Here is a 25,013-nt window from a genome sequence, read left to right on the forward strand (position 1 = left end):
TTTCTCACAGGGAAGAGAAAGTCAGGTCCTTTCAGTAAGTTCTCCATCATCCAACTGAGGGTTCTGAACTGACTTCTTGCCTAGACAAATATCTCAGTACCTGTTCTCCACTGAGCTGAACATAACTACTCTAAAAAGGGGCTACTTGTGGGAACAGTCAGAATTTTGAACATTATATTCACTCTCTCCTCGTCCATGAGTATACAGGCTCTTGTCGTTTTTTTCCCCCTTTTCAGGTTCACCAACAGTATCTTTTCTCCTTTAGCAGCATTCAGATGGAAACAGCCATGAATTTCCATGGAAACCACCATGAAATTTCTTCTTCTGATTCTAATCTTGCTATCTTGGCTCTTCTACACTGGGGCTGCTCCAGAAAGAGTCTTGCCAGCTTCCAACTGCCACCCATGCCTCTTCTGCACATCCTTCCCATGCCTCTTCTGCACATCCTTCCCATCCATGTCTGCACATCCTTCCCATCCATGTCTGCACATCCTTCCCATCCATGTCTGCACATCCTTCCCATCCATGTCTGCACATCCTTCCCATCCATGTCTGCACATCCTTCCCATCCATGTCTGCACATCCAGGAACTGACAAGATTAGAAAGAGATCTGTTGTGGTGCTTATATTCTCATTATGATCACCCAGCATGTTCTGTTAGGAAATAAAGAGTCCAAAAAGGGAGACAGCTTGTCTTCACAGATATTTAACAAAGGAGATTTTGGCTGCTGCTATCAGCTCTCCCAGTCCACACAAAAATCACTGCTTGTGTGACAAAGAGCCACCACAGAACCTTCTCCTATGTCCTGCTTGTACGTCAAGCAGGAATGAGCACTAGACTTGACGGCAAAAAAACCCCAAAGCCTTAGCTATAAAGCTACTGACTGCAACAATCAAACCCCAATTTTGATCATCAGCAGGGAGGAGAAGATGAATAGAGAGCGTATATTCTCATTTCTACAAGCACATGGATAAATGTCGAAGACAGTCAGAAACATCCAGTAAGAGCCAGTACTTGAGGAAACCAGATTTAGAGCATGACCTTCTGAACAGTAGTTCAGTGATGTAGTGGTGTGATCACATTATCACCCAGAGATACTTTTCTTGCTATTGGAGCAATACTCATTCACAGAGGTGATACCACGGCTCTTGCCAGTCATCTGTGGATTCTGATTATGCAAGAACCTACATTCACTCAGATCTCAAAGGGAAGAAAAGACTTATGCTGCATCCTGAGGAGGAATAAACTGCTCAAGATCTAAAAATCTCACAGCCAAGAGTCTATCTCCTTTTGGCATGCACCATTTTCCACACCGAGTCCAGCAGCACTGGCTGTGCCACAGCACATCTACAGAACAACACGCAGAAACAGCTTTACCACTAAAACAAGCTCTCAACAGACAGACCTCAGCATCTAAGGGGAAAAAGCCCCATAAACCACATCTGATCTCTACCCTGCTTCCAGCTATTAGATCTAGTTGTTTCCTTGGCTACAAGGCTAAGTCAAACAAACATTCACTGATCTCATCCTCAGGTTAATACTCAAAAAGAGTTTGGGGTTTTGTTTTAAAAGCCAGCTTACTCACAAATCAACTAGACCACATTTAGTGACGTTAAAGATCTCACATCTTCAGGTTATCAGATGCCCTCCAATAGAAACAGTACTGTTGCTCAAGTTCCTCTTCCTTTACTCTATCCTCTCCCATTGAGAACATATAAGGGCACCTCTAGCAGTTAGGAGGGCAAGACCTTCCATCCCGTCATGAGCATCTCCAGTTCACCAACTGCAGAGAAACTAAACCACATTCCACCTCTCCTCCCCTCAACCCTCAGCTCTTACTCTTTTGAAAAGGAAGTAGGTGGTAATAAATTTTGCAAGCCACAGTTTGCATCACTCCGCCACAGGATGCTGTGCATGCCTTGCCTCATCGTAGCTTAAAATAACCCATCTCCACCCTGAGATGTCTGCATAAGTACTCTGCAAATTCAAGGAAATGCTTCCTAAAGGTGATATTGATTCAAGAGAAAGCCTGAGCTCCCTTGAAAGGGCAGCAGACTAGTTGATGTTATTTATAGCACTTAGTGGACACATGTCTGCAACCTCCCACAAATCAAGGAAGGGGAAACCCTCTGCGCAAGGGGTAGCACACTACAGAGACATGGGAGAGCAGTTAAGGCACATAACTCAACATCCATTTGCTTCATGCACATAGCCAGACTCTCCAAGGCCATCTGGGAGTGATCCATCAAGGCGGGTGGTTAACCACACCACAGCTAGCCCTTTGTGAAGGGGAAATAGCATGTTCTCACTGTCTAGAAAACCAGGCAAGGGTGTAAGCCTCAAGAGGGTACTCAGAAAGCTGTTGGTAACATCACCTGTCACTTCTCTGGGACCTATGGATTTATTTGCAGACCATAGAGGCTCCTAAGCTACTAGAAGAGTGCTAATATTTTCCTGTCCCCAGGCTTTGCAGTCACAAGCATGGACACTTCCACAGGGCAATCTGAAAGGATACCATCTACTGCAACTCTACCAGGTTTACTTGTCAGCCAAGAACAACATCAGCTTTTTCAGTCTTTTTGCAACAAGCACTGAATTCATGAATTCAGACCGAAGTTTGCTCAGTTTTGAAAACCTTGGCTGAATTATGGTACTTGGGCAGGTCATGAAGAGAGGAAGAACTACCTATTTTGCATTATTTTAACCTCCAAATCAGGCAAAACTTGTCAGTGTTTGGTTTGCAAACCAAGCAAGGATGTATCTGAACTGAAAGACACCTGCCAAAAGGCTTATTCGTGTTAATAACCATCCAAGATTTATTCTCCAAATCAGAGTCCTGAAACTTTTACTTCTAGTACAGCTGGTGGTCTTAGCAGCTTCTCTGGCACATGCCTGAAGGCAAATACAAAACCTGTTCTTGTTGAATGAAAAACATTCTCCCTCAAACTTCTGAAAGAGCACAAAATCAGCTCCCCACTTAATCCTACTTCAGGCAACTTCAAACCATCACCTTGCTGACAGTCTAATTTCAGAATTATGCATCATCTACCCAGCCTTCAGGCCACTGCTACTGCAATCTCCAAGCTACATTAAAAAAGTACATTAAAAAAAGTCAAACCCTACTCTTCTGTTCCCAAAGGTGTGCAAACCTCCAGCATCCAAAGAAACCTCATCACAATCAATTAACAGCTTAGGCACGCTCTGTTAAATCCTTAAACCAGCTGAGACCTGGACAGGCAGCCAAGGAGCATGAAAGAACGAGTCTGGATAAACAGTAACCATCTGAGGGGGGTTAAGAAGGCTGTTCCATGGAAATCAACTATTGCAAAATCAAGTAACAACTGGACACACAACACGTGGCTTAGATGAGTCACTGAGCAGCAGGGAAAAAATTCAAAGGTTTTTTGGCATATCAGACAAATCTTCCCACTCCCAATTCCGCTCCCACGTGCTTTCTCGCTTTTTGTAAAATGTTACTTGGAACCTAAGCAGCCCAGGAGTCAATGACATCGTGCTAGACACTATACGTGTTATAAGACGGCCCATTCCCATAAAAAGAAAGAGGAACGAGGGAAAGTAAGAGAAAGGAGGAACTGGTAACCTCTGACCAACACCCCCAAAACTTGTGTTAAACAGTTAAATACTTTCCTGTGATCAGAGTTCTCCAATACTAGGACTTACCAGAGACACTCCGAACCTTTGGATGGTATCCAAGCAATTCCCTTTGAGCTAACTTTTCCTCTCCAAATATCTAAAGGAGCATACAAAAGGTTCTCACACTGACTGTACTTGAAGTTACACAAAGTAGTCTGCAGTAATGAGACTGGGCTGGAAATTTAAACTCTGGATCCAAACTGTTAATAGAAGTAGGATCTTCCCTCATAATTACACATTTTCCTTGTAATCAAATCAGCTAGTATTTTAAGATGAAAGCAGAATTTGCTCTTCAGGACCTCATGGGAGCATTTACTAATCCTGAGCTTTCCTCACCAGATGTTAAAAGGCCATGAACCTGTGAGGGCCGTGGGAGGAAAGTTAAATGCTGAGCTAAGATGTACCATGCAAATCAGGGAGCATTCATGTCCTTTGGGTCTGAATGTTCTAAACTAAGCTTTTCCTCCACTGTCTGCTTGGACATATAGAAAGATGATGCTTTTTGCCTAAAATCTAGAAAATAATCCCCATTCTGCTTAGAAGACAAAGGAGGTTCTCAGATCTGAGAGAACATTTCATTATATACAACATCCCCAAGCACGTTAGAAATTCACAACTCCTATTTCAATACCAATTATTTCATGATTATACGGAAAAAATCCACAGCCCCTTACCCATGTCTTCCAAGTAAAACATGGAACACCACTTGGAGGACAGTAAAGGATGAAAAAATGAACATACTACGTGTGAGAAAGGCATGCAAAGTTAGGAACACACAGAATACCACACCAGGTCAAACCAAAGCTTAATGAAGCCCAATAGCCTGCTTAGCATGGTGGCAACTGGAGATGCTGTTTAAGCCTGGCTCTCAGTGATCCTTTCTTTCCTCAAGACTCCTCCAGCATCCACTAGAAAAGGAAGTTAGAAGGCACATCTCCTGGTCTTTTTATTATCTATTCACAGACTTGTTACCTGTGAATTTGTAATCCCTTTGAGAGGACACAGGTATGATCTGCCTCTAGCTCCTTCTACAGTAAGAAGCTCACTATGAGAACTATGCTTCTTTATCTGCTTTAAACCAATGTCCAAGTGCACTTTACCTCTAGAACTGTGGGATTTGCCAAATAAGCTTTGCATTCAGCTTACCCACTGCCTTAATGACTTCATAAGTCAGACTTACCTCCTCTATACACTCTCTAAACTAAAAGGTCCTAGCATGTTCATTCTCTGCCTAGAGATCAGCTGCTCTATCCCTTTCATCATCATACAGGTACTTTTCTGCATCTTCTCCAACTTTATTCTCATTCTTGAGGTGGAAGTCAGAACTATAAGACTCAAGTGAATTTTTGTTCAAGTTTTATGTAACAAGAAAATTACTCCCTCTTGTTCTCATTACCCTCCTTGATGACGCTTAGCACTATTGGCTTTTTTCACTCTCGCACAAGCAAAACACTGCTTGATTCTGTTTTCACAATTTTCATTTCCTGTTTACATTTGATCTTACATGTTTTATAGGCTTCTCTACTCTCCTTGTTTGTACAAGCTTTCTGCTTTAAGTGCCAACCTTTTCCCCAAAACACCTCTTCAGCTTTCCTATGGAGTCACTGTAGGTTGTTAGGTTTCTGCTCGCAGCGAGGCATGTTTTATCTGGGCTTCTACAACAGCAGGTTGTACATAGGCATTGGAGGCATCTGGCTTTGATCATTCCTTTTGCAGTTTTTTGGTTTTAAACTGCCTTTTTTTTTTGCCTCAATCCCTGCTCTCTCCAATCACGAGTAACCTAAGCATATTGACAGCTAGAGTAGTTCTCCAGTTAACATCTCTCCCAAGCAGCACTGAAAAATACATCAAGAGTCTTCTCCTGCCTACCACCAGTTGTTCTAGGCAGTGACTACCCTTGCATTCAAGTTCTCTCTACGTTTCACCCCAGTCAGGATTTGGAGTCTGCCTACACGAGGTACCTAAAAATCTCCCACTACTACTACCTGTTCCAGTCACCTACCCTTCTGAACTTAAGAACACAACTGTAACACCCTAGTAATAAAAATGCAGTACAGGAACCTCCAACCATGAAGACTTCATAGCAATTCCCACCCTAAAACACATCCTGCATTTTTACAGTTACACTTTATCCCATCTGCACGTCCTACTGTTAGTCACGAGCAGATGCTCTTCCGCACAACTGGAGAAAAGTCAATCTCCAGCATTTTCTATGCTCCTAAAGTTTTGCCCATGCCAGCCTCGAAAACCAAATACATAAGCAGCTCCATATGATTTAAGTCAGCTAACTCCCAAGAGCCCAACTCAAAGATCAAGCATTGCTGATAGATAAAGGCTGGACTTTGCCATTAGGACAGGAAAGCACAGTGTGTCATCTTCCTATTCCAAGTTTGTAAAGCTCAGGACTGCCAAATGAGTCGATACACTCTACCTCAGACAGGCCCAAGTCCACTTAAAAAGACAAAGCAATAAAACAGGTTTCACACCTCAAACTTGTCAGATTTGGAACACCCACCAGAGTGTGCCCTACCTTGTCAATCAGAAGCCAAGTCCTGTTCTCAGTGCAGTCAGTGATCTACAAGTCTTGTCACCTCAGATGGATTCTCATCACATACTTTCACACCAATTTCAGCTTTGATGGGCTGTTGTAACACAAAGTAAGATGCTAGTCATGATTCAGCACGGTTTGTTCTATCGCTTACCCTAGCATAACAGAAGGCTCACACGGAAGAAACAAAGTGGGTACCAACTTCTAAAAAAACCCACAACAACCTTCATTCCTTCCTAATCTCATACTTCTGTTACATGAGGACATGTTCAAGAGATATCCACATTTACTGCAGTGCTTCAGAATTGATTGTAAGCATCCTGCTTAACGTGTTCTCTGACTTTATTTGCACTGTGCCACACAGCCCTAGCATCCCACCTGAAGTTCTTTGCTATGAAAGCACAGAAGAACGCAGCGCTTAATAATCAATCCTAAATTCAGGAAGCCAGGAATGCACATTACTTTACATTGCTCAATACAAGTTGCTTAAAAAAGCCGCAAAACTCCCAAGTTAACTGGTATGATCCGAGAACGTAAAATATTTGTGAGTTTGCTTCTCATCACAAACCAGCCCCTCATTCACCTTTCACTTGTCACCATCCATTGAGAGTCAATTACAAACCCGTGTTTTGTTTGACACTAGACAGAAGCAAAAGTTTTTTGTTTCTTGGGTTTTACTTTTTGGTTTAAGTAAGTGTCCACAGCTAGACAGGTGAAACTACAAAACCTCAGTGCACTGGTTTGCCAAAGGTGGCCAATAACTCACATGATTTCCCAGTGCCCCACCTAGAAAATATAAAACCACAAGGCCCATCACCAGCACTCAGTAGTATTCCTCAGATTTAAGATGCTGCAAAGCACAGTAGACTTACTTCAATATTTTGTCCTTTGAGGCATCTTGGTAGAATAACTATTTATTTTGTTTCCATTGCTTCTGACAGACAAATATTCTGAGTTGTAACAAATAAATCTAGGCTTTGATTTTACCTTTTCTAAGTGGAATGCAGGAAGCTTGCCAATCACTTAATACATTACAAAAAAGTTCCAACAGATTACATATGAGAAGATGAGCATTTAAGTGCATTGGAACAGATCTGTAATGTCAACTGAGACCTGAAGAGGAAAGCTTCACTGTGGACTTCCACAGTGACCTACAATCCCCAGTCTTCACAAGGCTAAGCCTATTTCACAGAATCACAGAATGTTAGGGATTGGAAAGGACCTCAAAGGATCATCCAGTCCATCTATTTCAGAGTATCATGTTGTATTTTAGTCACTCAGGGACTTTATCAAACACATTAATACTTTCAGACACCTTACAAAGGCTTCAGGACTGCTGCTCTCCATGCAGGAAGCCAGGCTCTGGGCAGCAGATGCTTTGAATTGCTTGTGGCTCTGGAAGCGGAAGGGCCAAACCAACCAGCCCAGATAGTTCTTCCTAGAAGTAAGAAAACACCAACATGCTGCCTGGATGATGGCCCAGCCAACTCTAGCAGGGTAGGACACAGGCAGAACAAACCACCCACTGAAGATCTCTTCCCGGATTTCCCCTGTCTTACACAGGGTTTTACTGCACATACACCAGGTTGCTGGAATACAGGCTTAATGACACCACTATTCCCTCTCTCCTTGCCTAGGCAGAACTCTTACAACTAACTTACATAATCCATCTGCAGCATTCATTTTGGAAGCCCTGCAAAGTGTTTATGGTGAGAGGAAAGAAGCTAACAAGATGTACAAAGCGTAGTGGTTTAGATCTTGTGCCTGCTCCTACTCTAGCCAGTCCCCTGAATAAACTCAGGCCACCAGAGGAATAATCAGCATCAGGCTTAGCTGATGCCCTCTGCAGCCTTAAAAGGAGCTTCTCAAATGCTCAGAAACTGGGCTGGCCCATTTCTTCCCACGCTTTACAAATTAGTGATGCAGAAAAACCTTCATCAGGTTTCAGAATGAATTCAGACTACTAAACCAAGGAAGGATGTTACCTAAGCATGGTACGTACAGCATCAGTACCGTTTTCCTACACCACCCGGTGAGATGGTTTTCTACACATGCACTCTGCTTTCATTTTCTCCACTGAAAGTTACTGACAGTTCTGATCAGATCCTGGAAAATCTACTAGGCTTTGTTATTAATATGGAAGGTTTCCATGAGGATCTTCAGCAGGGAGGCACACTCTACTGTTCTGCCTCCATACCCAGTTTCTCCTGGTTTTTTACCACCTTTGAGCTGAAACAGCTTTGTCCAAGAGACTGAAACTGCAGGTAAATGAGCATCACTGACCTATATAGGAGAGGCTAATAAAGCGCAAAGAAACAATGTTCAATTACACATGGGATGCAGATGAAAATGGAAAACACTAAACTGAAATGGAATTTCTTTTTCCAAATCCTTCACAAGCCTCTGCTCCCAACTGAATTCTTACTGGTTTCTTAACCCAAAGGTCCTCCCACTCCAGCACTGTTCCAGCACTGCTGACGGAAAAGTGTTTGGAAGAACTCCAAAACCCACACCAATTGCTTCAGTTAAGAAAGCAAATACGACCACGAAAATACTTCCTCTTCGTCGAGTTGAAAGCACAGGGTTAAGGCAGCCCAGGTAAGTACTCAAATGCTGAAAGATCCCACCTCAGGAAATAATTTACACAATCTGTTTACCAAAACAGGGCTCTGGACAGGGAAGCACAAAGCTATGCTAGGCTGGCCAGAGCAGTGGAAGTGTAAACTGAAATCCTTTAAAACAGATCATGTCTAACAAATGGACTAACATTTCCGTTCAGCAGAACTTGTGTTACTGATCCCTTTGAGATTGCAATATTTTAGCACAAGATAGACCCAAGCCAAAAGAAAACTTTTCTACCAATATGTCTGATTTTGGCTTTTGTAATGCCATGTGTCACAAAGTTGTTTACACTTTTCCATAGTATTGAAGTACACTCATCTGAAGACCACAATATAGTCAAGAGTAAACCTAAAAGTAGCTACCACTGAGACTACTCACTGCTTCCAAGAGAAGTGAACTCTCCTACCTTTTCTACCAAGCTCATCTTACACCTTTGCTTGCTAGGTTAACCACAGCTCTGTGGACAGAGTTCTCTTTCCATTTCAGAGACTGGTAAGATTTTTTTTTTTAAACAGAAGCACATCATTTAATGGTACTTTGAGATAGCCCTCACTCCCATTTTGAGGATCTGTGGCACGGTGCAGCTCAGGAACCAAATCAAATCATGACAACGTACCCCAGTCTCCACAAAGAACTACAATAAGCTTGCCACTGGACATAAATTCCCTATTTATAGGTACTGTGAACCAGCTGATGGCCTGCTGCAGGATAAAAATCATTCACTAATTTTAAGAACATGTTGGAAAAGTAAAAATTTGACTTTATTAGCTCAACACATGCCAAACAAGTCCATTAAAGGTCTCATGACAGTTAACAACATCCCTCAAAGCCATTTGTATTAAGCTGTATCATTGGCAGTAGATTACAACCTATTCCAGCGTCACTTCAAATCAACATCAATAAAGCAACTTGTCCCATTTGCTTTTCCCACACACAAAGCACTGCATTCCATCTGGCTGTAACACCCCCTACTTCTAACATTTAATACCTCTAGCTCCTTTACCAAGACTTAAACTCAGTCTGCTCCTCACTTGCCCATTTAAAACCAGAAAACCAAGATGAGTGTCTAGACAGGGGAATCGGGCAGCATATTCTTTGCTAAAAAGGAGAAATACTAAAAATACATAGAAAAGTATATGAGGAAGTTTGGTTTGGTTTTGTAAGCAGCTTCAAATGTACTAACTTCTTCTACAAAGACTCAACACATGTGGATTAAAATGAACAAGTGTGGATTAAGTGGTCTACTTCACATACAACAGATTTTTCCAAAACTACACAAACTAGTAGACTAAAGGGGAAAGGACTGGCTAAGGATAAGTAGCAGTGAGTCAGTTTTCACAGTGGAGGAGGCTACCATAAATTACCATAATAGCTATTATGTTCAATATTGATAAAGTTCTTCAGGTTAGCAAGGCAACAGTGCCCAAATTATCAAGTTATCAAAGAAGTCAGAAGTAAGTCTGATGACAAAGACCGGAATTGTCTTACAATACTGAGATTATCTACTGTTTCACTGCCCATTTGTTAACCAGAGGTGAAAGCCCTGAGTAAGGACATGCAATGATGCACAGCAACCTAGTTATCACTGCTGATGAAAGATACTGAAGTCATTGTCATTACTACACTGAGAAAAAGGCAGTGGGCAAGAAACATCAGAACTGAGCCAATCTTTGAAAGGATCAGGAACAAACAGAAAATATTCTGCTGTTACAAACCATGCTGTGTCCACTACATGACCAGTAAGAGTAGCAACAAGCAGCCCATCTGAAAAAGGGTATTTGTGAACCAGCAATCATGATAAAGGGCAATGAGGACGAAAAATATCTGAAATAATAGCTTGGATTCCAAAGAAGTACAAACAAAAAGGCGTGGCTGAGAGCACACTACAAGGCAAGTTATGAGTTAATGCCATACCCAAAGCTAAAGGCATTGGCCTTTAAAACTTAAACTTTAAAACTTCAGTTTTATAGCAGACCAGATAATATCTCAAAATTATAAACTTGCTCAAACTGGACAGAGCAGAGTCAAGCTTACTACATGTGAGAGAGATCTGACACTAGATTTGAGATACACACAGATTACCAGTGTCCACATTGCTCTTTTCCCATTACTATTTATTAAGTGCAAGGGGTTAGTAATCCTTTAATCATGCCTAATTTCCATTGCTGCAAGGTCTGTATCCTACAAACAACTGCAGAGTTGCACAATACATACACCGAAGAGGAAATTTTCACTTAGCTCTTCAAGTACTCCATGCCTTTGAATATTTTAAGACATCAGAAGGGTACCAGTGGTTTCTTAATATAAAATCATAGAATCATAGAATGGTTTGGGTTGGAAGGGACCTCAAAGATCATCTCGTTCCAACCCCCCTGCCATGGGCAGGGACACCCTCCACTACACCAGGTTGCCTAAAGCCTCATCCAACCTGGCCTTGAACACTTCCAGAGATTGCTGCACACAAAGCTGTTCAAAATACCTGTCTAGGCATAATGCATTGCACTAATCTTTAACTAGCTCTACCCAAATTAGACCAAGAAGAGTTCATTAAAAACTAGCCAAACCAGAACAAACGTACGCTAAGGAAAATTAAAAAAAAGTACACAAGGTCAGTGTAAACATGTTCTTTAATATCACTGAAGGTAAGTTCAGAAATCCAAGTCTTAGGTGGGTTTCAAATAAATAATCATTTTGAGTGTTTACATATAACGGGAGCTCTCAAAGTAGCAGTGCACAGTTCCTAATCCCTCCCTGCTAACACATCTCCAACAAGAGAACGTACAGTAGGTAGTGCACACTGGGAAAAACAATCACAACACATGGCACACCCGCCATCTTCGATGAAACCACTGAATATGATGTTGGAAAGAGGGGAGACGCAAACGAAGGCATGCACTCTGCCCTTTAAAGCACCGCTATTTTCCCACAGCCTTTGTACCAGCAAGACACAAATAAGAAGCCTGGAATACAAGTCACCTTTCAGCTTCTACAAGCCACTCTCAAGTCAAAGATTAACACAGCAGTGCTCTGGTACAGAAAATGTATTCCTTAAACTGACATTGCAGCGTAAAATATCATCCCCATCCCAACTAGTCTCTACTAGGGACATTTAATTTTTAAGTTCTTCTCCAATAACTGCAGAAGTAATTCAGAAAGTTTAAAGGCAGGTAAGAGACCTTGTTTCTTGTAGATCCTGGCCCAGTGTACTGAAAAGAACCGAGACATGACAGGCTTCCAGAAGGTGTCTGGTCACCCAACAAAGTATCTGGTGTCCTACATCACTCAAAACCTTCCAAAAGTAAAAACTTCTTCCTCAAAGGGAAGATGTGCCTTTCTTGAATGACTCCAATTATTCTGTTTTAAAAGTATGCCCAAAACGAAGATGCTCACCTCAAAAAACAGGAAGATGTAACAATCCAGAATGACCAACAAGAAAAAAGATCCATTATAAATACGCCACAAATATACTCGCAAAAAGATTTACTGTACATTGTTTTCTTATTTAAGTTACTATTTCATCAAAATATTTTCTTTCTGCAGATAGGAGTAGGGCAGTCTTCCACTCTTTGTACTCACATTCAACATGCAATTGATCTGTGATAAGCACTGCCCTACTCATCACAGAAGCACATAACCTACTAGCATGGATTGCTCACAGTCACCTTGCTTCATTACTCTTTCTTCTCCATTTCTAATATACCTGAAAAAAGTTCTGCCTCTCAGCTGCAAGTCAATAAAAAAACTTACTACGTAATACTGCTGTGCGTCTACTGAATAAATATTACAGGAGTTAAAGGATCGTTTCAATTGCTAGCTTGGCTTTGGCAAAACATGAATTGGGATAACGTATACTCTACACGTCACACATTTGAGTAGGGGACGCCGCAACATTTAACAAATATGAAATAAAAATAAATCTTAAGATTTCTAGAACTGTCAGTACATAGAATTCCCAAGTTGTTCTGAACACAGGAGCAGGGTAATCAATTTTCAAGGAAAGCCACATAGTCAGTCAATCTGGCCAACTGCTGTTCGTTTGGAATTGGTGGAACTGGAGCAGGTTCTACAAAGATAAAACAAACGTATCATTAACGAAATTAAGAAAGCAAATCCATCCACAAAATCATCCGTCACAACAGTAACGAAAAAATGAAATGCATCAGAGTATTAAACAGTCTTATAGGCCATATTTTAAGTGAACCTCCCACCTAAGCAACTTTAGCTGACATGACTTTTCTGTTATCTGCAACATCAAGTAGTCCAAGAGTTACTAACAGCAAAGGTAGCTGTAACAAGTTCCAGTCGTAAGCAGTCTCCAAATTTTATTATTCAGGCTCCAGCATACGCAAAAAAAAGACTGACAGTACTTCCACCTGACAAAAAAAACTCCTGGAGCTCTTCAGTTGCTCTTTTCCTTACAAGTTGTCATACTGAAGATACCAAATAAATCTACTGGGTTTCCAGACTAACAAGACACAGCAAAGCACTGCGTGGGTTGCAGGAGAATGCGGTGCAGGTGCCGCTCCTCATACAAATGCCAGCTAACCCGAGGTTACGGTTTAGCAATAGGTTGGAAGACAAGTGACTAAAGCCAGGGAGACCTTAGGAATTAAAAATCAGAAATAAAAAAGGAAAGAAAGTTTACATTTACTCTTCCTGAAGAGTTAACAGACTAGCACTAAGGATATGGTTAAAGTAGACATCCTGCTAAGGGCTGCAAGTGAATGACAGAGGTGGCTGACAATCAAAAGAATGTTTTCAAAAAGCAAGATCCCAGCTCTTGAAATGGGCTTAGAATTAAATCTGTAAATTTAAGATGCTTTTGGCAACTCTGTTAGACAGCAAGCCACCGATTCAGATCTGCTGTCACTTCACAGGAACAATAGAGACAACAGTGTTTTGAGAATCAGCATGACAACGTATGAAACCGCAATCTGTAAGTCAGCTCTGAGGAAAACCAGAAGACTGCCTTCTTCTACAGGGAAAACTTCAGAAGTCCCACAGCACACAAAAGCAACGAAACCTCCTCGGGGCTGCTTTGTGAAGAAACTGATTGTAAGTCAGAATTTTTCCACCGAAATCCTTTGTTTTACAGGTGCTGTCTAGCCCTGCTTTGGAATCTGCTCTCTACTTCTGCTATGGAAGTGGGAATCTCAGGCACTCCTTAAGATGGGAGGGAAAAAAGACAGAGGAAGAAACACCTTTACATAGCACCTGAGTGCAGTGGAGTTTTTTGAGGGTGGAATGACAACATTCACTTCCCTAGGACCTAATTCCCATTTTGTGGTGCTGATACGATTGTATTTACATCAGTCATGCAAGTTTAGATATATTCAAGTAGGTTTATATAGAAACAGAAAGTACCTGATGAAGGAATAAATCTGTTAAAGGAAGCTTCCAGCACACCTGAAGAAAAATACAACAGAAGTTAGCCCAGTGGACCAATTTTTTGGTCCAAAACTTTTGGACATCTTTTATATATCAAGCCAAAACTGTATAAAAAGGTAATTAAAATTAAGTCTGTTCATTTACCATGTTCTACTTCGTAGATAATAAAGCAAAATACCCGAGGCTTAGCTGGTTAGACATGCAGCTTGAAAATAGATTACAACCTCCTGCCTCTTCTTTTTGCCTCAAAAGTAGTTCTTGCACGCGCTTTTGGAAAAGAACCACATGTAACTAGCTCTCAGTACTTGCAAGCACTGAATATTTTGCAACCAGTTCACAAAAAAAAAAACCCTGATCACATGCAAAAGCTCAGGACTCTGGTTGGTTGTGTGCCCTGAAGGATAAATTTCAACACCTTGCCTCACACATGTTTATTTTAATGTTCTGGGCTCTGAACATCTGAAAGTTCTGCCCATACAAACAGTATATTTTCTTAGACTAATAGATGTTGTCCTTTGAGATATGCTGTACTTTGGCTCCTTCTTCCAGAGCCACACTGTGCAGTTTAAGAGCAGTCATTTCATCTCTGCCTTCATAGCTTAACATTTATTTTTGTCTCAGCCAGCCATAAATACTGCTTTAGAAAAAAAAACACAATATCTTTGCAGGCTGAGCTTTGCAGGAACAGATAGTCTGTTATCAACATCATGACAGCGAAGATAAGATTCAGTAGAATAAATTTTACAAAGCAAAGGAAGTTATACCAGCAACTGGAGCTCCTAAGAACACAAAAGATCCACCAGATCCCTGCCCAAAGAAGCTCTATTTCCCCTGAAAAAAATTTCAGGTTCAAAATGGTATATTTTTACTCATCTTTATTAGATTAAGACATGTCATTTGAGGTCATCCAACTTATGTTCCACTGAGTCAGAGCCAGAAGCAGAGGAGGAGCCAGAGAAATCATAGCATATCCTGTCTGCTTTTGTTTAAAAAAATTAATTTGAGGATGTAGTTTAATCCAAACTACTTGTAACTCCAAACCAAACCCACTACTTTGTACTTCCTACATTTTATAAATATTCCATATTTTACAGCAGCACGAGCTCCCATAAAGATATCACAAAGAATATCATGCAAAATCTTAATTAAAAACTAACACCTCATTACTAGAAAATGCTAAACTCTATGTCTAATGAAATAACATCTCCACCTACCTGGCTTTTTAGGCATTACCATACGAGTCGAAAAGTCTGCTTGCCAGCCTTGTTCTAATACACCTGAAAAGGTATTTTTACATTTGTAAGAACAAATATCTTATATAATTGCTAGAAATTCAAACTAAAGGTGCACTTTAAGACCAGTATAAAAGCATCTCAGTACACTGTCTATATACTACAACTCTAAGACATATTTCTTGTAAGCATTAAGACATCTAGTTCAACAAATAAGCTCATGAAAGTAATAACAGCACACAAAACCAGGTTAACCCAATGCCTTCAGTCTTCCCTCATTAGTGAATTGTTTAACACTTCAACATATAGTAGAGGAGGATAACCAATGGTAACTAGTGGCAAATAATAATAAAAAAAAATCAAATGCTTATCCAGAACCAAGACATTTTGCTCTATTCACTTTCCCATCACTTCTAACAGTCTCAGAATTTGTACATATGTTTCTATTTACCATCACTTGCAGCTTGCTGACCTCAATCACCTGTAGAAAAATCATTCAGTGAATAAATGCAAAGTACCTTTCACAGCTTCTTCTACAGGAAGCCCAACAAAGGCCGCGAAATCATCTGCAACTATTGAGGTATATGCCTGAGAAACCAGTCCAAAGGCTCGTCTCCTAGTTGCATCTAAGAAGAGATAAACACTGTAAGCAGATAGTAGTTCTCCGTAACTAGGAAATCTGAGAAAATTTTTTTAATTCTAGCACATGTGGAAGACCACCACCACCCTTAAAGCTAGCACTTTAGAAGTTCTCCCTCCCTTGCCACTATTTACTGAAGTACCACAGTCAGCAGCCAGAGACAAGAGCTTGCTCCATGCCGGGACAAAGTCCCTCAGAAACCACAACTTCCAAAAGCAGCTTGCGGCATTTTGGGTACTACCACCAGTATGTAAACCAGTTTAGGAAACTCTGCTTCTGACAGCATTCTCCATTTGCAATAAGCTTTTATGTCAAGTAGTTCACACTCAAAAAAAAAGCCATGAAAATAGCAATTAGTCCAACTGTTCATGTGTTTTTAACCACATCTGCTTTGATACCCAGGCAAATCCGTCGTTTCTAAAGCTACAAAGAATTTGTCACTTCAAAACACCTCGGAAGGCTTTTTAGCAGTCTGCACTGCCCTCTAGTAGCAAGACTTTGCATGTCACTGTTGCACAGTCTATAACTAAAATATTTGTCTCAAGCCACATTTAAAAGTGAAACTTATTACCTAAGTGTCACAAGGTTCTGGAATGCCAAGCCAAGTTCCCTAGCTTACTGGTTAAAAGTGTGATAAAACTGGACAACTAAACGTCTGGTTTGCTATTACAGAACAAAACATATGGTACATGTATATTCTTTCACATTGGAAAGTCAGTCTCACACACAATCCTAATTAATAAAAACATTTCAGTTTGTTTCTACCAGCTTTTGCAACGCGCTTTTTCTTTACACCTGATAAATAAATTCCTTTATGTAACACCTACAAAAACTCAGCAATCTTCCTGACCACTTCTGACTTTTCCTAAGTAGTCACTTGTCTATTTGTGTGAGCACACAGAAATCATTCAAGGCAACGAGTAATTCCATACTACCTACAGAAACTGACTTTGTACCTCTAAGTGCTTCCATGATTGGTTGAATAGTCTCGGACCACTGATGTGCACTGATTGTTGTATAGATTCCCGGAAAGTCTCTCTGCCAGATTCTTTGTCCTACTGACCACACTGCACCAAGTTCAGCATTTGCCTGTTGAGACAAAACCATCACCATTTAATCCAGAAGTGTGTATTCTCTGCAGTGAATATTCTGTATAAGCCCATTTCTGCTCCCCTCCCTTTCTCACCGCGTGTGGAGAAATCTTGCTCTAGCAGGTATCACCACTGCAAGCTCCCTGATCCATCCTCTGCCAAAACTTTGGCATCCACATAAGCAAAGTCTGCTCACACGTCAGTTACATAAGGAAGATGCAAGTCAGTCAGATATAAGGAAGAAATTCTTCACTCTGAGGGTGGTGAGGCACTGGAACAGGTTGCCCAGAGAAGCTGTAGATGCCCCATCCCTGGAAGTGTTCAAGGCCAGGTTGGATGAAGCTTTGGACAACCTGGTGTAGTGGAGGGTGTCCCTGCCCATGGCAGGGGGGTTGGAACGAGATGATCTTTGAGGTCCCTTCCAACTCTAACCATTCTACGATTCTACACCAAACCAGGCTGAGGTACCAGCTAAAACAATCATGGAGGAGAGTTTACACTCACACTTTTGCTGACTGGAGTCACAAAAGGACAGGCACAGTGTATTTTCTGCTTAGAGAGATGCTTGCCTCCTCAGCAGAGGCTTTGTGAAGTGCAGAGGGTGTTTGCAGTGGAGACAATTTTCAATTTGAAGTTTCGTCTTGCAATCTTGACAATAGGTCACACTTAACATGGCACCGTACTCACTACAACTGCTCTCCCACTACTGGTTTTAAGGGCTACTCCTACTGTGTTACACACTCGTTTGGTCAACTGGACTCCAGAACAGCCTGTCAGAACAGCAACCACACACCAAGCTGAGTAATAAAGAAACGTTTTCAAATGTAGAGAGAACCAATTTGTTTCTGAAGTTCAGACTCATACTAAGCAGAAGATTCATCAACACATACACCTGAGAAAATACTATGCTTTGAGGTGTGACCTTCCCAAAATCATTCATGAAATGAACTTCCCCCCACCAAGAATGATGCTTCACACGAAACGCAAGTTACACCAAAAAAGCCAGACTGATTATTCACAGAATATTGCCATGCAACAAATGCAGCAAGTTTCAGAGAAAGTACAAGGAAAATTTGATCGAGATGACTGATGACTCAACTGTTGTCATTACTTTTTTTTCTTAAAAGAGAAAGAAAACTATTCCAGAACCACCTGACAAGTCCCATCTTGACCATGAGTTTTTTTAATAAAAGACTACAGAACACTTGTTTCCTTGCAAAATTATGATCTCAAACTAAAAAACTAGCAACAGTAAAGTCCAAAAGCATTTCTGGTGTTGTATTTACCTAAAATCTCAAACTGTGTCTTTGATCCAAACGCAGGGCACAAAACTGCCTTCAGAAAGTTGATCTGTTTGAAGGTGCATCGTGCCTGAAGTCACATTTCGAGGTATTCCACACCCTCGTGTGGCACGTGGCCCCATCCCAGGATCAGATGCATTGCTTTCCCCCTTTATCATGAGGCTTTTTACCAAAAAAGTCTACTGATTTACTCAATCCTATTGCACCACATTATTTGTGAAGGAACAGAGGTAACAGATGAGCAACCAGGAGATCTTGAAGACCAACGTGCCACCTGCTGGGCAAGCAGTTCTCAGCACAGAACTGAGCCCAAGGCTACTCAAACAGAATTCCTTATGGGGAAAAGGGTCATTATTTGCAAGCTTATATGAAACTGGTTTAGTATCAAATGGCATTTTTATGAAGTACTTACAGATTTGATAGCAGGAGGGATTCTTTTCCAAAGATACCGTGCGTTATTCCTAAAAAAAAAAAATTAAAAATACTTCTCAGTAACCAAATGTTTGCTACAGGGAGATACCAAAAGGTTTGTTCAGATGCTACAATTAACAATCTCAGAGGTTTAAAATATTCCTCTGTATCTCCTGAAGTAGGAAACAAAGTTGCTCTCAAGTAGACAACATGATTGTAATAATACAACCAATGGTTCATTAACCACCTCATTTAAAACCAGTTTAGAAAAGTTTTTTTGTTTATCTACTCCAGGCAGCATTTCATTAAAGTTACTTTTGCAATTTTATTTTTGGAATAGCTGCATCTTTGACAAATATATGTACGAATAGCAACTTTTCACAGTGTCAGTAGTCATTTAGATCAGGTCTCCAAACTTTGATCACACTCTTCCAGCAGAAGAACATTTTTGAGCATGCAGCCTCAGCATATTATGAATTAATACAATGGAACATGTATATAATTTATAAATATATTATTTACATTATAAAGCACGCCAACATAGAAGTTTAAAAGGATGAAAGAAACACCATTTAAAGATAATTTCATTTTAATTACTATTAGTACAAAAATGCTTTCTTCATGTGCACCCACCCCACTTTGTATACCAAAGCTTTAAACTGCTTTGCTCCTTCCCAACCCATCTGTCACGCACACTCTGGAGGTTTTGGACATATTGAAATATTTAGTCATTGATCTTTAGAGTACAGAAGTCTAAAACTGAAATGATTACAAATTCTCAGAAAGATTTAAAAAGCAAAATAAAGAAAAGAAATCACTGTTTTTCATTAAAAACGCAATTCTAAAACTTCACCTTCATTTGAATCAAGGTTATCTGCATTAAATCTAACACTCAGTATCGGTGTTCAGGGAATTTGCCCTGAAAGAAAACACTCAAACCTTGGAATCCCCACACAAACACTTATTTTGGCTTGATAATCAAATACAGCAGCATTATTTATTCTGCCTGAATAAATAACCCGCAATTTCTCCATAAAATCCTAAACATAGCAAATGGAGCTCACACAGGGACATGGTGATAATCCACCAGATCAAATTCAAAGGATTACTGCTTTGTGCAGGTTTAGCTCACTCCAGTCAGAATCACAGAATGGTTTGGGTTGGAAGGGACCTCAAAGATCACCTAGTTCCAACCCCCCTGCCATGGGCAGGGACACCCTCCACTACACCAGGTTGCTCAAAGCCTCATCCAACCTGGCCTTGAACACTTCCAGGGATGGGGCAGCCACAGCTTCTCTGGGCAACCTGTTCCAGTGCCTCACCACCCTCAGAGTGAAAAATTTCCTTCTTAGATCTAATCAAAATCTCCCCTCTTTCAGTCTAAAGCCATTGCCCCTTGTCCTGTCACTACACACCCTTGGAAAAAGTCCCTCTCCAGCTTTCCTGTAGGCCCCCTTTAAGTACTGGAAGGCTGCAGTTAAGATCCCCCCGGAGCCTCCTCTTCTCCAGGCTGAACAGCCCCAACTCTCTCAGCCTGTCTCCATAGCAGAGGTGCTCCAGCCCTTGGATAATCTTCATGGCCCTCCTCTGGACCCGCTCCAGCAGCTCCATGTCCTTCTTGTGCTGGGGACTCCAGAGCTGAACACAGTATTCCAGGTGGGGTCTCATGAGAGCAGAGCAGAGGGGCAGAACCCCCTCCCTTGACCTGCTGCCCACGCTGCTTTGGATGCAGCCCAGGACACGGTTGGCTTTCTGGGCTGCCAGTGCACATGGCTGGCTCATGTTGAGCTTCTCATCAACCAGCACTCCCAAGTCCTTCTCCTCAGGGCTGCTCTCAATCCATTCCCCGCTCAGCCTGTACTTGTGCTTGGGATTGCCCTGACCCATGTGCAGGACCTCGCACTTGGCCTTGTTGAACCTCATGAGGCTCTTGCAGGCCCACCTCTCAAGCCTGTCAAGGTCCCTGTGGATGGCATCCCTTCCCTCCAAGCATGTCCACCACACCACACAGCTTGGTGTCATCTGCAAACTTGCTGAGGGTGCACTCCATCCCACTGGACAGTTTAGAGTTGCCCTGCTACAACCAGACACAACAAGGAGCATGCAATCTCACCCAAAAGAAATGCAGCCTTGAAAAGGTACAAATCAAAACACTGAAGTGTTCAACACTTTCCAAAGGAGCCAATTTCACTATTTAAGGAACTTTCTTCCTAAAGTGAACCTGTTTCTGTACAGTTCAAAAGGGTGGGCAAGAGCTAACAAAGGAGAATAGTCTTCCTGACAGAGTAAGGGGTGAGAGAGACTTAATTCTGTGAATTATTTTTTTAAAAAAACACAGCACTGCCTACATGCATTTTGTTAGTCACACAACCAGTTACTAATATTGTGGCAACTACAGCTCGATCTAATAGTGACAAATCCAGTACCTGAAGTTAAAGATTAATACAAGTCACTTACATGTCATTATGCAACAGGTACAAAGCTAGAAGTTGGCCATAAACAAGGGGCGTTGCAATTCCTCCAGGGGCCTGAAAAACACGTACAAATAATTTGGTTACATATTTTAAGAGCAAGATATCTTGTAAAACCCATCAGGTAGCCAAGTTGAATGAAACCTGAACATTCCAAGACAATTGATGTTTTTCCTACCACATAACAGGTCTGGACAAATTGTCAGAGTTCCAGTGTTATAGTAAAACAGTTATGTCTTACCATGAAGAGTTAACTTGCACATGCCAGAAGTTTTCCTTAGAAAACTTTGGTTTGCTGCATGAATAAAGTAAGGTTCTACCTTTCTAACAATCTAGCTTAGGCTCACGAAAGTGGTAATCATCTTGCTTTGACACTTGCCACGCTTCAGCAGACCTCACAAATCATCCAAGTAGGAAAAAAGGAATTACGATAAAGTTATAAAATTTTGAAAGTCTGTAATCATTCAAAAGCTGAAAATATTTCCAATAAGGTTTTAGCAATTTATCACAGGACAGTGCAGAAAGCGACACAGGAAGCCAATTACGCAGCTATTCGATTTAATTGCATGTGATTTATAGGCCAAAAGCAGGTGATTTGCTGTGTCACTGAGTAGATATCATCGTCCTCAGCTATTTTTACACCGTTTCCAGTGCTCATCACCTATAGACACAACATTTCTGCAACTGTTCCTTGGATTAAGCCCAGTGAAACAAAGCCAGGTCATTTACTACCACCTGTTTGAACTGTGTAAGTCCACCTTGGGTGTTTCTCTGCAGTAAATACAATAAAAATCACTACTTCATCTGAGAGAAGACAGTGGAACAGAACTGAAAGCCAACTACCATCAAAACAGCTAGATTTACAATCTACAGTCTTACTGAAGGGAGCTCTGTGGCTGCACCTAGCCTGCAAAAACATCAGCCTGCATGTCAACTCACAATCTGAGACACGACTGCCACATGACATTAACATGCCCCCAAGAACCTTGATATGGATGCAGACGTGCACAGCAATTAACTTACCAGCTTTGTCAAAGCTTTCAGGAACAGTTTACTGAAAGCTGCTGTTTTCTGCAGGAGACTCTGCTGACAGACACAACAAACCTTGGGCAGAGCACAGTCTAAGATGGGTGGCTTTGTAGCAGCTCCTGAGGACCCACCGAGGTTTAACACCACACACACCGCAGCAGGGAAGCGAGGAGGATACATTCAACTTCCTCAGATGCCCACAGAAGCAAAATCCAAAGGCTGCTGGGCTCCATCCCTGTCACTCAGAATTCAGACTGACACAACCACTCCGGAGAGGCCAAGAAGGCATCCAAACCCACTGCAAGTCAGGTTCAAACAGATTACCCCAACCAAGTCTCAACCACTCACTGCTTTGCAGCTTCTTCATCTGAATGGGAATAAAAAGGTAACTCCGTTTACAGAAAGACACTCCCTAATGGGAAATGCCACACTCAACTCTCCCACAGGGTGCAAGGGCACGCTTCTGCTTCTCCGTGTTCACATGCCCATCACTTGAGGCAGCAAGCAGCTCATATTTTCAGCACAACCACCTCCCTCGAGCTCCGTAACGCTCTTCGAGAGAACTCAGGGCATACCAAGAAGCTGCAGCACCACACTGGGAACATAACAGGCATCTGGGCTCAGCACAGAAGCAGCACAGAGAAACAAAAACTGAAGCTTGATGATGCACACCCACAAGTAGGGACCCATTTCATTTGAGAACTGCATTTCCTACCACACAGCTATGCTGTTTGCGAGCACCCAACTTCTGCTGTAGCGAGTGACCACACACTGGAACAGCTCTCTCCATTCCATTATCAGGGGGGTAAGATCTAAAAATCAGAATCACTGAAGAGCGCATAAAAGAGGAAAACTCAAAAGTTTTCCCTTATTTCAAATTGCTACAGTGGGAGGCACGAGTTTCCCATTTAGAAATGCACTGGAAACTCTGCAGGACAAGAAAGGGTCTACGGATATGGCCCTGGAAGAGCTTTTAGCATTAATTTGGTGGCATCTAGCTTTACCACAGGCTGGAGTCTGGCACACTAACAGCGCACATAGACTTGAAAACTCATCGAGCAACAGTCTTGAACACCGTACAGAGGAGGCTTCCAGCGTGAACTCTCGTAACTTCCGCTCTGGAGTCCCCAACACAAGAAGGACATGGAGCTGCTGGAATGAGTCCAGAGGAGGCCACAAAGATGATCTGAGGGCTGAAGCACCTCTGCTATGAAGACAGGCTGAGAGAGTTGGGGCTGTGCAGTCTGGAGAAGAGAAGGCTCCGGGGTGATCTTCTAGCAGCCTTCCAATACTTAAAGGGGCTACAGGAAAGCTAGAGAGGGGCTTTTTACAAGGGCGTATAGTGATAAGACACAGGGCAATGGCTTTAAACTGAAAGAGGGGAGATTTAGATTAGATACAATGAAGAAATTTTTAACTCTGAGGGTGGTGAGGCACTGGAACAGGTTACCCAGAGAAGCTGTGGCTGCCCCATCCCTGGAAGTGTTCCAGGCCAGGTTGGATGAGGCTTTGAGCAACCTGGTGTAGTGGAGGGCGTCCCTGCCCATGGCAGGGGGGTTGGAACTGGATGATCTTTGAGGTCCCTTCCAATCCGAACCACTCTGTGATTCTATGCTTCTATAACGAGTACACAAGGGATTTATGAGCAATTCAGTGCCCTGCTCCCCTTCTCAATACCTTCCATTTCTCAATCGAGTGAGGCACGAAGACATATGAACCGCCACCCCTGACACACCTCCCTCCAAAAAGACTCTAATGTTTATACTACAACGCACTCACGCATTCCTCTGCAGCTGCACGCGTTTCTGAACAGCTTTTTGGCGGGCTTTTTGCCTCACACGCGGCGAGATGAAACACCGCACCCGCACCGACCTCACGAACACAGAGAGCCGCGAACAGGACCCGGCCGGACTCTCAAAACGCCACTCGAAGACGAAAGCCCGCGTTTACCCAGCCCCGACGCCGCGCCGCAGCAGACGGGCCCTCAGCCCGGCCCCAACCCCCCGCGCCCGCCCCGGGAGCGGGTCCCCCCGCCCCTCCGCACCTCCAGCTCCTGCGTCTCGCACTGCTCCAGGAGCTTCTTGAAGCTGAAGGAGCTCTCTGCCATCACAGCCACGGGCATCTTCCCCTCACGGCGCCCCGCCGCCAGCCAGACCCTCCTCCCCTCAGGAGGCGGCCGCGCACCCGACGCACTTCCGTCCCGCGCAGCACGCACTTCCGCCCGCGGCCTGGAACGGGCGAGCCGCTCTAGCCTCGCCTATCTATGCCCTGGAGGACTGAGGGGCGGGGCGCCAGGGCGGCCCTGCCGGGAGGGGCGTGGCCAAGAGCAGGGGGCGGGGTCAGGAGCGCGGCGCGCGGGAGGGGGCGGGTTCGCGTCGCTGCGCAGAGCGGGCGTGAGACCCGCGTTTTTTAAGGAAACAAACGTCTTTTCCCCCGTTATTTCTGCTTGTCTGTGCGTAATAAACAGATTTACGGTTTATTTTTTTTTTATTTTTAGGTGTGACGTATAAGATATATGCTCTACGTCATTTATTACACGTTACATACATGATATCATACAGCATCCGCACGCGTGCGCGTGTCCTACAAACCAGTGCGTGTGCCAGACCAGCACGGACGGTGTTA

At 42.5% G+C, this 25,013-nt stretch overlaps 1 protein-coding gene across 3 annotated transcripts; it reads right to left on the reverse strand.

The window, feature by feature from the left end:
- Positions 1–9,569: 9,569 nt before the first annotated feature.
- On the reverse strand, positions 9,570–24,563 carry COPS8 (COP9 signalosome subunit 8). 3 transcript variants are annotated; one of them, XM_086615802.1, is made up of 9 exons: positions 24,433–24,563; positions 21,346–21,416; positions 18,890–18,938; positions 17,042–17,174; positions 15,964–16,071; positions 15,428–15,490; positions 14,978–14,983; positions 14,190–14,231; positions 9,570–12,888 (listed from the first exon to the last, which is right to left on the reverse strand). In XM_086615802.1, the coding sequence occupies exons 1-9, from the start codon at positions 24,508–24,510 to the stop codon at positions 12,809–12,811; spliced, it is 630 nt and encodes a 209-aa protein (XP_086471928.1). In that variant the 5' UTR covers positions 24,511–24,563; the 3' UTR covers positions 9,570–12,808. The 3 variants fall into 3 exon arrangements, with proteins under 3 accessions (XP_086471928.1, XP_086471927.1, XP_086471926.1); XM_086615801.1 differs by lacking the exon at positions 14,978–14,983; XM_086615800.1 differs by lacking the exons at positions 14,978–14,983; positions 24,433–24,563 and adding an exon at positions 22,383–22,983.
- Between the last annotated feature and the right edge of the window lie 450 nt (positions 24,564–25,013).

Source organism: Tauraco erythrolophus, chromosome 8, assembly GCF_009769465.1.
Source record: "Tauraco erythrolophus isolate bTauEry1 chromosome 8, bTauEry1.pri, whole genome shotgun sequence".
In the NCBI taxonomy this organism is placed as follows: Eukaryota; Metazoa; Chordata; class Aves; order Musophagiformes; family Musophagidae; genus Tauraco; species Tauraco erythrolophus.

Bases quoted from the DNA above. Each gene is read 5' to 3' on its own strand.
- COPS8 (XM_086615800.1), bottom strand. From the start codon at position 22,568: ATGTATCCTCCTCGCTTCCCTGCTGCGGTGTGTGTGGTGTTAAACCTC. The intron at 21,417-22,382 runs GTAAGTTAATTG...CGTGTTTTTCAG, and splicing joins TGAAAGCTTTGACAAAGCTG to GCCCCTGGAGGAATTGCAAC. The intron at 12,889-14,189 runs GTACTTTCTGTT...TTATCTTTGTAG, and splicing joins CAGATTTATTCCTTCATCAG to AACCTGCTCCAGTTCCACCA.